Source organism: Gouania willdenowi, chromosome 10 (assembly GCF_900634775.1).
Source record: "Gouania willdenowi chromosome 10, fGouWil2.1, whole genome shotgun sequence".
In the NCBI taxonomy this organism is placed as follows: Eukaryota; Metazoa; Chordata; class Actinopteri; order Blenniiformes; family Gobiesocidae; genus Gouania; species Gouania willdenowi.
In genome coordinates, this window is record NC_041053.1 from 36,472,651 (window position 1) to 36,487,307 (window position 14,657).

Sequence of the window (14,657 nt, forward strand, 5' to 3'; positions counted from 1 at the left end):
ATATTGTATATTGTATATTGTATATTGTATTATGTATTGTTACATGTAACAATTGTATTACAGATATCTGCAATTGAATTAAAACATGTCGAAATTGAATTCTTGATATCTGCAATTACATTTTTACATGTAACAATTGAATTGCAGATATCTGCAATTCAATTTGAATGGAAGTCAATGGCACATTTTTACATGTAAAAATGTAATTGCAGATATCTGCAATTCAGTTTCTACATGTCGAAATGACATTTTGACATGTTGAAATATATTTGTTACGTGTGAAAATGGCTTTACAGATATCTTGAATTAACATTTCAACATGTCAAAATTACATTTGAACATGTTCAAATGTAATTTCCACTAGTGAAAACTAAATTGCTACATGTCCGCCAGACTTAATTAAATGTTAACTTAAATGTTAAAAGGGCTTGTCATACACCTGAGTGTAAACAGGAGTCTTATCGCTCAAAAATAGCATAATGCATTTCTACATGATGAAAAGTTGTGTATCAGTCTGTGCAATGGGGTTTGTTGTCAGGAAAGCAGTGTTCATTTTCTAAACTAAAAGTTTCCGTCATAGTTTTCGACTACTAAATTTTTTGAGTGACAATATTTAAACTATGACTAATTAGAAAAAATTCATGTTGACAAAACTATATACGTATATTTATATTGTTTTTTTCGACTTATTAAAACAAAATAATTTCATCACATGAGACGAAATCCAATCAGAACTCATGTAATCATGTGGTCTCATGCAATGATCACATCAAATATGTCTGTGTATATTTACAAACATTAATAGCATCCAGTATCAGGTTGATACAATGCTAATTGAACCTTAAAAAAAAAATGCATGTATTTTAGTCGACCATATCTGTAACAGGTTATAAACTCTTAATCATTTATTTCACATTGAATAAAAAATTGCTGTCAAAATCAACACTGCAAGAAAGTGATGCTTATTTAAAAAAGAGTGACTCTGCACCTTGGACTTCAATAATTCTGGCCACTATAATCAAAGTCAGGCCTATGGCAACCCATGTTAAATATTTCATCGAGATATATGTCCAACATGTAGATAGAAATGAATGTATTCATATTTACATTGGCTAAGCACAGAGGAATGAGCTTGTAATCTCATTTCACATTGAATGCGACCATGTGCATATTTGAAAGTTGGGCTATTCTCGTCCCTGAAGGTGAACCTTCTCATCTCTTATGAATATCCTTTAAAGTCTATCTTCAAATAGCATCTTCACCACATCACTAGGTGTTTACATGGATTACGTTTCTTTGCTCTGTCTTTCTTTACATCAGGAAAAGCCATGAAGGGATCTGTGAAGCTCGCTGCTCTCAATTTTCCAATCATTTATTCGACTGATCTACACGTTCACGCCATTCACCTTGAGTTTATCATCAAAATACCATAGAGATCTCTAAATTGATTTGCAATTTTAATTAGTATTTAAAAGTAGTCAAAAACTATTAAACCAACCATTAAATCTCATAAGTCACACGTGTCAAACTCAAGGCCTGAGGGGCGAGGGATGAATTCTGCCCTTTAGAGCATCCACTTTGGCCTGCAGCAGAAAGCAAAAAAATTCAGAGAAACCATGAATCCTTGTGTAAGTTACCAACTAGTTCAGTTGTAGATATCTCCAAATGAATACACATTTTCAATGAAACGCCACAAAATTTGTAGGTCTCACATTTTCCCCACACTGGCAGTCATTTTTAATCTTAAATTGCTAAAAGAACTCTGAATTTTCCCCAAATCCTGGATCAATCTGTCACTGAGAATGTTCATGTACATACTATTTAATTTAAATGTTCACCTGCACTATCCATCACTGCACTATTATTATTATTATTATTATTATTATTATTATTATTATTATTATTATTATCTTGTTATATTATTTTATTTAGTTTTGCACATATTAGTCTAACTACTGTTTATATTTATGTTTGCATTTTTTTCTAGTTGATTGTTATTATTTAATATTTACATTATTAGAGAGAGCACAGTTCACCAAGTAAAATTCCTCGTGTGTATAACATACATTACATGACCAATAAAGTTGATTCTGATTGGTGTCATTGGTTTACTTTTATTTATAAGGCTCTTCTTGGATTACTGCCCTCTTACATCTGTACATTACTTACAAAGAGAAGCATGAACACTTATGCACTGAGATCCAATGATCAGCTGTTGCTCACAGTTCCTTTTGCCCGCACAGAGCTGGGGAAAAAAGCCTTTGTACATGCAGCTCCTTGTGCTTGGAACACACTGCAAAGAGACTGGAAGTTGACTGAATTGTTATCCTTGAATGCTTTTAAAATGAAACTGAGAGAATTTGAGACCTGCCCTCAGTTGTCTGTAATTGTTTTATTTGATTCTTATGTTATCCTGTCATTTTAATGTAATGTAAATGTATTTCTGTTCAGTGTTGTAACTTTGCTGCCTCTTGGCCAGGACTCCCTTGAAAAAGAGGTTTTTAATCTCAACGGGAATTTTTTTTTCCTGGTTAAATAAAGGTTAAATAAAAAAATAAAAAAATGATTCTGAATTTTCCCCAAATCCTTCAAATTTCTTCAAATCATTCCACAAAATGTCCCCAAATTACGTAAATATGGGTCATAAAATTAAATACATTGAAAGCGAAAGTAATTGGACTTATATCTGTCACTTATTGCTTTGATGTTATCAGTGCGGTACATATTTTGTATTTATCATACGTGGAAGTGCAAACTGGAGAATATAAATGATTAAATTACTAATTTCTCCCAAAAAATCTGCAGCCCACTTAAGATAAACTACTCCGTATTTGGCCCCTAAACTAAAATGAGTTTGACAAAGTGGTTTCTACCTTCTATTAAACGGTCAACTCGGGGGGGGGGGGGGGGGGGGATAAAAATCGTAATCTTTTAATTTGATGACATCAAAGCAGGAGCTTTTTTTGGTTTACGACACTGCATTTTTGCTCAAAGACTATATTTTATCCCTTTAACTATGATTATGTCAGTTTTTAATAAATACTATAACAAAGCAGGGGACGTTTGAAAAAGTTCCAAATGTCAACATTGAATACAAACCCTAAGCATATGCCAGAGGTCTGTGTACTTTTAAAAGTTCATCATGGTACAAAATTGGTGGTACAAAAATAAAGTTTTGCTTAAATGTAATAATGATGACATGCCACATTTTTTAATGAGCCAAAAACACCGTACTCCACTTTCTCTGCTCTCCTCGGTCCTCTGAGACATCACCTTTTTCTGGTCATTAAATTCTCACCCACTCACAGCTGTGTGAATTCCTGCTGCAATTGACAAGCACAGTATGGTGAGAAAATCCAACTCCTGTCTTCTTCTTGTTTTTATCATAATCGGACAACAAAGAAACATCAATGCAGAAATTATTAACTGAAATATATCACTGTCATAGTTGGCGAGAGCAGTTTGTCAGTGAGGTTTTTTTTTGTTTTTGTCGCTGAAGTTTAGCTTGTATTTATTTATTTTGAAAGGCCTATGATGGTGATGTGGCCTCACTACATTAGATATAGCTTCTTATTGATGTTAAGCACGTCATCATGTGGGTGGACAGCTTGGGTGGACAGCTTGGCCGAACGTCCCGATACATTTTTTCTTCTCTTTCGTTTTGATGAAGTAAACCGCATCAACACAACCTGTCATCATCACTTCAACATCTAAGCTCATTATGGGGAATTGAATTGTTAATGAGGAAGAATAGAATGGGAATTAGAAAGTCTTTGTTCAGGGTCCCTGTGTAAAAATGGAATTAGATTGTATAAATGTCAAGGCCTGGAAAAGTATGAAAATTGGAAACGAATGTAAGGAAAATATTCATTTGTTTCCAAGATGCCTCTTTGCGTTCTTGAACCGTTTTTATTAGATTTTATATTGCCATTTTTTTTATATTGCGAAATTTTGTTACATTCTGAGCAATTATTCTTACAATTATAAGATGGGGGAGGCAGCACCTGTGGGTCGCATGCGGGGGAAAGCTCTTTATTTGTATGAGCTAAATTATGTAGCTTTAATCTTCTGGAAATTATTAAGTGAAAATGGCATTTATATTCAAAGTATTGAAACTCATTCCATCATTTATTTAGATGATACACATCCATCCATCCATTTTCAGACCCACTCGTTCCTGTTTTTTCTTATTCAGGGTCACTGGGGTCTGCCGGTGCAAATCTCCGGCTCTCAGTGGGCACTGGGCGGGGGTACACATCTATTTACTTAAATATCACAAAATAATTGAATTTTTTTTACCGTGACATCTGGAAATTTAGGAATTATTTTGACATTTCTAATGTGTAGAACTATCAATTTCATGGACCGTTGGTGGTAAATTACTCATACATTTCTTGATGATTGTTTATGTAAAGCTAAATATTCTCTCACCTGGTGTTTTGGGTGAAGTGCGTTTTCCGTAAGGGGGAGAGCGAAGGAATACTCCTCAGTTTAAGAAGATGACAGCAGGTTGCACAATAAGGCTTCAATATGGTACTCGGTTAATTGTTTGGTGTAGTTTTTATTTGCATGAAGTGTGCTCTCTTAGAAAACTAGTTGGTTATTTTATGTTCAAGCCAAGTGATGTTTTTTTTTTTTTTTTTTGTTTTTAGAGGAAATCATAGCCTGAGAGGAGATACTTCTTCATAAATGAAAAATACTGTAAGAGTACTCCAACGTTATGCTGTAAATCCTTCACTCTCTTTCTCTCTTTTTAATGAATTTCTCTTCATGTCAGGGGATGCGTTTTCAGTACATTTTCTCTAATCCCAACGGCTCTACTGTATGTTAGGAGCAACACTTCCTTTGAATAACATTGGTAGTAGTGAGGGAATTTTCTACCATTAATGCTATAGTCATTTGCTAAGTCATAGCAGGAAACGGGAACTAATATACCAACCCCACTGACTGACTGGATTTCAAACTTCACAGCCTTCTTACTAAACTCACTGGAAATATTAAAAAAAACGTCTCTTAGAAGTCCCCAATGCCATTAGAGGTTTTATTACAATAACTTTATATTAAAGCTGGACATTGTGAGGATGCCTGTGCGTCAAGTATGCCCTGATATACTCAGAAGCATCTCTGCCACATTATATTAATGTCACGCTAATGTACTCATAGAAAGTGGCTCTCATAACATTCACCTTTGGAACCAGCTTCCAGTCTCATTACAGGAGGCTGCTACTCTCTCCACCTTTAAGGCTAAACTCAACACTTACTTTTATGCTGAAGCGTATATCGTATGATAGCATTAACGGCCAGAGCGGACATGGGCTCGTTCGTAAACGGTTGCATTTGAGAGTCCTTGTTAGATTTCATATAAACGGGAATAGATTTAAATTCTGATGTAGCTGGTTATGATTTAGAGTCCACATGAACAGAACTGAATCATAACATAACCTCACCGCTAGAGCGGACATGGGCTCGTCTGTGAACGGTCGCATTTACAAACAAAGAGATTTGTCACTTTTATAATAAGTATTGACTAAGCCACTGGGAGCGAGGCCCAAGGCCAAGCCAGGCTGACTTAATACTGTATCATGTTTTTCTGCAGTCAGTGCCTTCTCCTCGTCCTTCTCTCTCTGCTCTATTTCAGGTGTCGTGAAGCTGATGATGGCAGGTCCTGATCTGTGGTTCACTCTGATGTTCTGTCTCTCTATCCTGTTCTGTTGGTCCTTCTGTCCACTAACCCCAACCAGTCGACGCAGATGGCTGCCACCTCTGAACCTGGTTCTGCTGGAGATTTCTTCCTGTTAAAAGGGAGTTGTTTCTTCCCACTGTCGCTAAATGCTTGTTCATGTGGATCTTGTTGGGTTTTCTCTTTCTTATTATGAATTTTATTTTTTGATAAGCGCATTGAGATGACTTTGTTGTAAATTGCTCTATACAAATAAAGTTGAATTGAATTGAACATTAAAGGAAAGTTATTCACAGCTCTAATGAGAAACAGACTCAGAGTTTTCACTGGTATATACATCCTGTTTACTACAGCATCACTCACATTTTGATATTTTTCTGTTCGATGTTTTCCGTTTCTTTTGGTTAATTAAAGCTGCAGTATGTAGAAACATGACACTGGAATGGAAAATGGAAACAAAAGTTTCATTTTTGGTATTCGGCCAAAACACTTGTCACCAAAAAGCAGACCGAAACAAGTTTGGGTTATAAAAATCATTGCTTGGATGGGACTAAACCAGAGCACAGAAGAAAAATGATGCACGCTGCAATCAAAGTACACAGAGCGTGTGCCATTGCAATTTTACTACAGATTAGGACGTGAACGTGCAAAGACTTTTGTTGACCAGCCCAATAGTAACGCCCCCAAAAACTGCTCTTGGAGCACTTGATTTGTAAAAAGATCTCTGATTTGCATGGAAAAGAGCATCCCGCTCCTTGATTTCTAAAGCTCAAATACAGAGCAAAGAGAAGACGCAGAGATTGCGTGTCGTTTCAGAGCACTTTGAATTACAATATCAAAGATCACAATTTAATTTCCACTCAAAATTGCATCAGAAAATAGATGGATTTTTTACTGTTCAGAGTTATCCTAAAAGCTTAGCTTCTCTATTCCGACTTCTTAATGTCACTGCGCTGTTGTAAATACAGAAATTTACAATTTGGCTCAGTAGATTTAATCCCTTTTTTGTTCTATTTTCTTTCATGTTTCTTAATCCTCCTTACCCTTTCAGTCAGCCTGAGTAATACAAACCACTTGTGTGTTTCCTCACCCCTTATATTGTTGTAAAACCTCAAATCTAATTATCTGAGCTGTGTTGCCCACCTACGTATTAGTCTGCAATATGTCTGTACATCCGGCTGTCGCATTTGAAGTCTCCATCTTGCCAGTAATGAATCATAATAGTCTTTGTGTCCAATTCATCTTCGTCTCATCCTGGTAAAAAAAAAAAAAAAAAAGCAATCTTATATAGAGACATAAGGGCTTGAGACTGACAGCAGACCAGCATAGATGGCTGCATGGAGGCAGACATCATACCGTACTGGTGAAATGTGCAGTGATTGTTTTCCTCTTCTGGTGCATCAGGCGTTGTCATCTGGGACCAGGCATATGGGATTGAACTGTTCACCTTGTTGCTCCGCTGAATAGAAAAGTACAGTAGATGCATTGGAAATTATAAAGGACTAGTCTATAATGCAGCAGTCCTTTGGTTACAGTTTGAATGACAATAGGTGTTTAATGTATTTCAGTTGTAAATCTGTTCTCTCACGTCATAGATTTACAATCGTAGTTCTCTTTACAAGGATGAATGTAAATTCTGAATATCAGAAAGCTGTCACTGATGGAGAGGAGAAACGTACTCTCAATTACCCCGTATAATATTATCATTATTATTATGAAATACATGCATATTTTTAATAGACATAGCACAGCACACTGTATAGCGATCTGAGCCATTTCAAAGCAGCTTTCAATGAGAAGTTAATGTTCACAATCATCGTATGCCACGCCTATAGTTGCAGGACATAGAGATGCTTCATTCGAAGTTGCAGTATTTACATAGAATATGTGCTGCATTTGATGTTGTAGAAGTTGCTGAGCTGAAAGATTTTTTTTTCCCTAATCTAATCTAATCAGAATGATTGTGTTGCCAGTAAAGCACACACACACACATGCTCATTTATGAAATTATTGCATTAAATAGGATTTATGTAATGGTATCGTAAATAGAATATATATTGAATATATACATACAGTATATCATTTCTATCTATCTATCTTTTGTTTTAGTTTTAAGAAAGAAAACATATTAGAAAGGGTTTTTAAAAATCAAATAAAATCTATTTCTAATGAAATCATAATAAACAGTTCATGCTTTTTTGTTTCCTGGATGGCTGTTGGAATGAGTCATAAATGAAAATCCCTCTCAACTGAAAAACTGTGTTTTTCTACCCAAGTAAAACATGAAACAAACACACAGGCTTAATTAAAATGTTCCCATGAGCCATGGTTTGTGTGTACGGATGGATGAATAGTCGAGTTTCTCTTTATTACTCATCTGACCAACATGTGTTGAGCAAGAGGAAGCTTGTAAGAACAAGAACTTATTTAAATTCATAATTTGTTAAAAATGCATAATAAATGAACTGAGTTGTTTGCAAATGAGATCAAAATCCAAAATGTGTTGCATCTTCCCTTGTTTACTTGTTAAAGTACCCAGTGAGCTCAAACATTATTAGGTATTTACCAGCAGTTAATCAAGCATTTTGAACAGCCCCTTATTTGTAAATTTTAATGTGAGTTTAATCCCAGTAAGACTAAAAGCTGACAACAGAGTAATGCATCCTATTTGAACATAATCCCTAATGAATGTTTCAAATGCTCGTCACGTAAACCTCCCTGGAAAATAAAAGGGTATATTTTTATATAGTGAATGAGATTCATTCAGTAGTCATAACATAGGGTCTATTGGTTGAATGAGGAAAAAGTGAGAGTCAATGTTAAACTACGACATGTAAATGAAGTCAGGCTAATTAGTAAATTCAGTTCACAAGTTTACTCTTGAACATTCCCCTCTTTCTTCTTATTTGTTCTCCGGTGACATCAATGACTTGAAATAAAAATCTACTTGTGTTACTGTAAAAGCACAGTCAATGTTTTTGAGGCAATATATACAAACAATTTAATGTTTGGCATTTTGCCATTACCAAAAAAAAACTGTGCGTAGCTGTCTGCGTCGACGGCGTAACTACGTGTAGCCCTCTGCGTCAACGGCATGAATACACTTAGTCCTCTGCGTCGACACGGTAACTATGCGTAGCTCTCTACGTTGATGGCTTAGCCACGCGTAGCCCTCTACGTCAACGTCGTAAGTACGCATAGCCTTCTACGTCAGCGGCGTAAGTACGCATAGTCCTCTGCGTCAACGGCATAAATACGCGTAGCCCTCTGCGTCAAAGGCATAAATACACCCTCTGTGTCGACACGGTAACTATGTGTAGCCCTCTGCGTTAACGGCTTAGCTACAGGTATCCCTCTGGATTAATGGCATGGCTATGCATCGCCCTCTGCGTCAGCTACGTAACTACGCGTATCCCTCTGCGTCAACGGCATAAATAGGCGTATCCCTCTTTGTCAACGGCGTAAATACACTTAGCCCTCTGCGTCAACGGCGTGAGTACGCGTAGCCCTCTGCGTCTACGGCGTAAGTATGTGTAGCCCTCTGCATCGACAGAAGTTACTAGAGTTATCACCAACATGCTAACATCTGTATATAAAAAGAAGCTTTCCACATTTTATTGTCGTGATTTTATTACACATGTTGACATTTTAGAGTTGCATAAAAATAACCACATTACATGTATGTGATGAGATGTTTGAAATCTTATGACCCATCTGTCACTAAATGTATTGTGAGCTTTACTGAACAAGAAAAGTTGCTGCCCCCCCTGACTGTAACCTGCTGAGTCATTGTTTCTTTGATGAGTGAAAAATGATCTGGTTCCCCCCAGCAGTACAAAATGGGTAAAAAATGTCTACAACCTTTATTAAAAAACAGGAAAAACTGTGATTGTTCTTCTTCAGAACTGATGAAAAACATAAGATGTGCAATACTTTAAAACAGCAATGAAAAAGGTGCGACCCACAATTTGAGAACTACTCAAGTAAGTTAAGCTGTCTCGGTGAAACGGCATCGCCAGTCAGCGTTGAGTCGAATAGAAGGAGCGTAGAACTGGGTTTGACTTTAAACTTTAGCAAAAGACGGCTTTAAATCATTGCGTAACATTCAGGAACAAGAACATCATGTGAAGCTGGTGCAGAGAGCACATGGGGAGGTCTCACCCTCTCTCAGGTTAAATTATTCATATCCCGTCTGCCCTCCGGTTTGATGTTCACTACCACCTCCTTGTGATTGGATTGGATGGTTCTTTAAACTGAAATGAAGCGAGACGAATGTTTAGGATAGGAGAGTTTGGGTTCATCAGGTCTTCACACTAACCCTTTTTACAAAGATTGATTCCGTGGCACGAATAACTTTGTGCAACCTTTTCTGATTTTTGGTTAGAATTCCCTTCCAATGTCCTTCTTTTTCAACCAATATTGATTATTACTATTGAACATGTTATTTGTTAGTGCGTTTCCAGTTTGAATATATTTTGTTAATTGTAATATTTTTAAAGGTATTTATTATTCAAAATAAAGATTTAAATCACTCCCGTTTTTTTGTCACAATCACTCTTGATCAAAATTGTTGTTGTTGTTGTTGTTGTATCCATGTAATAAATGCAAAGGATAAACTCCTGAGTAAACGTCAAATGTTACCCCCAACAGAAACTGATCCAAAAGCACAAAGCTCTGATATTATGTGACCTATCCATGGCTAAATGTCATGTCAGATGTGGAAAATGCTGTCAACTTTCATTAAATCAGCATGTTGACATTTAAACTTGGTCAGTCATTTTTTAGTATATCCAGGAGGGGTTAAATTGACACTGCTGAGGTTGATCATTTATGGCCATAAAAATAATTTTGGCTGCTCTGTGGACCACGGTTACAATATTGGAGTTGATGTATTTATGAGGAAGCGTTGAAATGTAAAATAAATTCATGTTTTATTGCAGTGAAATGATTCTCTGCTCCAGTAGGAGGAGGAGGGAGGTGGAAAAATGAGCATGATGCATAGTTTTAGCCAATGTTAGAGCAATTTATTTTTCTCTGCAAACGTTTAAGTGCAATGCACAATGTATTCAAATTGAACTGCCTTTTGTCTCCAAATAAATTATGCATTTGTTATTTTTTGCATGAAAATAATCCACTTGGATTTGTTGTTTGTCTTTTTTTTTTTTAATATTTAAAAATATGTCCGAATGATGGCATTGCATCATTACAGTGGGATCAAGTCCAGGCAAAGGTATAAAGAGTTCTGATATATTAATTCTAAAGTATTTTGAATTAATCCTACTCAAGTAGAAGTACTGAACTTGATTGAAATTGTCCTCAAGTACAAGTACAAGTAAGTCATATGTAAAATACTCAAGTGCACATAAAAATAGCTCAATTAAATACTACTCAAAGTAAAATTAACTAGTTACGTACACCCCCCACATTTATTTTAGGGAATAAATCATGTCACGATTCCCTTGCATACAGTAAACATCTCATGTATAAACTTTAAAAAAGAAGAGACCAAATCTTGCACAGTTGGAACTTAATTTATTTTCCACAAAGACATCTGTATAAAATAAAAAGTTTGTCAAAATGTACATTTTTTTTTTTTTAATTTAATAACACCAATGAATGTAATTGAAAGTAAAAAAAAAATGCGTATAGCTACATTTATGAAAAAATAACCAATATTCCATTCTGTTTTGGTTGCGATGCGTTACATTTAATCTGATTGGTCAGCTATGATGTAATGAATTTGATTGTTGTCTGGTCATGTCCTTTTTTGTAGCTTCATAATGTCCGTTAATCATTTTAAAACAAAAACAAAAATTAACTCAGTAATGGTACATGTACTCAAAAATGTACAAGTACCCATGAAAGTTACTCAATTACAGTATCGTGAGGACTTGTAATCCATTACTTTCACTTCTGAGTTGAGGTTTTTACCATACTCATTAAAAACCTGTAAAGGCTCTATTCTGTTGTGTGGGAATGAACGTTCATTTGACATCAGAATGGACAATTGTCTTTTCAGAAACATTTCTTGTCTCATTCTTTGCTTTTTCTCCCCCCAGGAGATAACAATGGATGGCCTCATCTTTTTGACAAGTTCTTTGGGATGCCAAGTTCAAATGTGGGGACCAAGTCCAATGTGTGCTGTGAGTGCTTTTTAAAAAGAAATCACTTATTTGATTGTCTTTTATTCTCATTTGATGATTGTTGCTGAAATATTTCATCCTGTTTATATTTGCCTGATTACAATTTACACTATCTAATTTATTATTATTACCTAGAATAATCATATTAATGTAAGGAAAAGAAATCAACACATATAATTGATTGACACTTTTTAAATAATTACATTCCAATGCAAATATTTCAAAAACATTTTCCAGTTTCTCTAGACCAGGGGTGTCAGACTGATTTTAGTTCATGGGCCAAATGCGGACCAGTTTGATCTGACGTGGGCCGTAGATTTTTGGACGAACAGTTTCAACGTTAATGTGCCCTAGTTTGCACTTCCACATATAACTAATATGTAAAGGCAGTTACCATGAATAAGTGACAGATATCAATAATTTACATGGAGATTCATGTTTTCAATGCCATTTTTACATTCACCTGCAGGCCAAATTGAATGCTTAGGCATAGGCAACTGCCGGCTTGGGGGCCAAATGCGGCCCTCCACCTAGGTGTATATTTTTAACATATTCCTGCTAACAGACAAACAAACAAACAAATAAATGCCAGAGAAAATATTGCTTTGGCAAAGGTAATTCGAACAAAAAAAAAATCCAAACACAATTGAAATAATCAAAATTACTTCAAAAACCCCCAAAAAGACATATGTGCTCTGCTATTTTGGTTTCTATTACATCAATAGGACAAAGACAATAAATAAACACAAAAGACAAATTCTTAACCTGTAACAGACTTCAGCACAGTGTTTTTAAACCTTGGGGTCACCAGGAATTAAAATGGGGTTGCATGAAATGTTTAGTAATTGGTTAAAAATAATTAAATACTGATTATAATTGTTTTTTTTTATTATTATTATTGTTAATTATTATTGTTATTTGATTGTTCTTTACAACCCACAATATCAAACTAAAAATATTCTAAACTTTCATTTTTTCAAATATAAATCTAGTTTAAATAAAATCCAGTCTAAAAATATTGAAATTCAAACTAGGCAATGTGTATGAAGGGTCTTGCCCAAGGACACAATGGCAGATACCACCGGAGCGACTGTCCCCCACTATGGCACCTGGAACATATGAAACATAAAAACGTAGTACTGTTGTGAGCGATAATGATGATGAGTGAAAACATTATTAATTACAATAGTGAGGCAGCTTCTGCATCCTCACTAATGAAGACAGTGTATGAAAATGAACAAACTCATGGAGTTTGGAAATATTTTTAGATACAGCTTTCCATGCATATAAAAACAACATATATGTGATATTATTCTGCACCTGGAGCCTTTTCTTAATGTAAAGTGGTTACATTACCATGGCCCTGTGAGAGAAAAAGACTAATGGAAAAAGCAATGACCTAATTGTTGAATTGCACATGCACATGTTGCACCGAATCAATTTATTCTATATGTAAAAACTGAGGCATCAATGTCCTGCAATACTAAGCTTGGTAAGTCCATATTTTACCATGTGAGCATAATGAATTCAATAGGAGAGTCAGTGAATTGAGATAGTGTGGATCATTAGAGTGACTTCTAATGCTTCTCCAGCATGCCGCTTGCAGATTGAATGCATGATTGTCTAATTTAAAGCATGAGAAAGTATACAAGGCAGAGATTATTTCAGTAAAAATTTTATTTTACTTTTTGTGGCAAACTTTATTCAGGGCTAAAAATGTCATTATAAATTACATGTCAGTGTCAGCTGTGTTTCAATAGCACGTTTAAACAGCCAAGGCTTACCAAAGTGCTTTACAATAAAATAAAATAGGCAAAACAATAAAACAGATACGTGGTAAAAACAGTAGAAAATATGTACACAACACACAAAAAGCAGCAATGGATGAAACCATAACCGGCAAAAACAAAAACAAGTGCTGCCAAAGTGAACAAGTGCGTTTTAAGAAGATTTTTAAAAGTGATAATATTGGAATACATTGGACTATTTGGCAACACTTACACACAGTGCTTCATTTGTAAATCATCAGGTCCCGAAACAAACGCCGGGTGTTGTTCCGGCAGTAAGAGATACAAAAATGACACAGAATACATTCTTTTTGCTAACTACCGTAAATTGGCCAATATTTTCACGTAAACTCAAACAACCAATTAACCTAAATGTTTGATAAAATAATGATGAATCAGCGTTAGAGAAGCACGGACAATCGTCCCAACGGGGCACATCCCTCTATCAATCTGAGTGACAGCTGTCAAAATCTGCCAATGTTTCAGCACCAAGGACAGCGAAAAACCACCGCTAGTTTAGCCACAAAGGTCACTAAACATTCAGAACACAAAAACCCACAAATACAAAATACTTACAAACTTTTACACCCATATCATAAGGCCATAACTCCTCTAATGAATTAGCAGCAGAGCATACAATTTATTTGTCAAAACAGCCAAAAAAAAAAAAACTTTGTAGCCTTGCAACTTTTTAACATATTTCATAAGCCAAGAGTAGCAGATCATCTTGAGTCCACCCTGAGTTCTCCTTGTGTCCCTTGGATAGTTCTCATCCCGTGTCCTGTCTGTTGATGGCAGGTTCTCCTGCATTAGCATCATCGCTACAGGTGCTGCTACTAGCTATGCTAACTGCTGCTGCTGCTGCTGCACTTTTAAACCTCAGGCTTAGCTTCACTTATTGACTTAAAAAAGCTCTTTAAATCCATATTTTCTATCGTCTTCCAAGCTGACACAAAGAAACAAGTTTTGCACAAAATCACCCTTTAGACGTAGCGTGGGGCGTGGCTTGACTTTCCCCTCTCTTCCTAACTTGCGCTGTCTACATTC

General features: G+C 35.6%; 2 protein-coding genes across 2 annotated transcripts in view; one reads left to right on the forward strand and one right to left on the reverse strand.

Moving 5' to 3' along the window:
• anxa5a (annexin A5a) overlaps positions 1-14,657 on the reverse strand; it is a 1,189,405-nt gene that overhangs the window by 86,433 nt on the left and 1,088,315 nt on the right. The window lies entirely within an intron of this gene.
• rxfp1 (relaxin family peptide receptor 1) overlaps positions 1-14,657 on the forward strand; it is a 70,638-nt gene that overhangs the window by 28,888 nt on the left and 27,093 nt on the right. Inside the window, exon 3 of the mRNA XM_028459140.1 lies at positions 11,740-11,823. Coding sequence (XP_028314941.1) covers positions 11,740-11,823 — 84 coding nt within the window. The remainder of the gene's footprint in view (positions 1-11,739; positions 11,824-14,657) is intronic.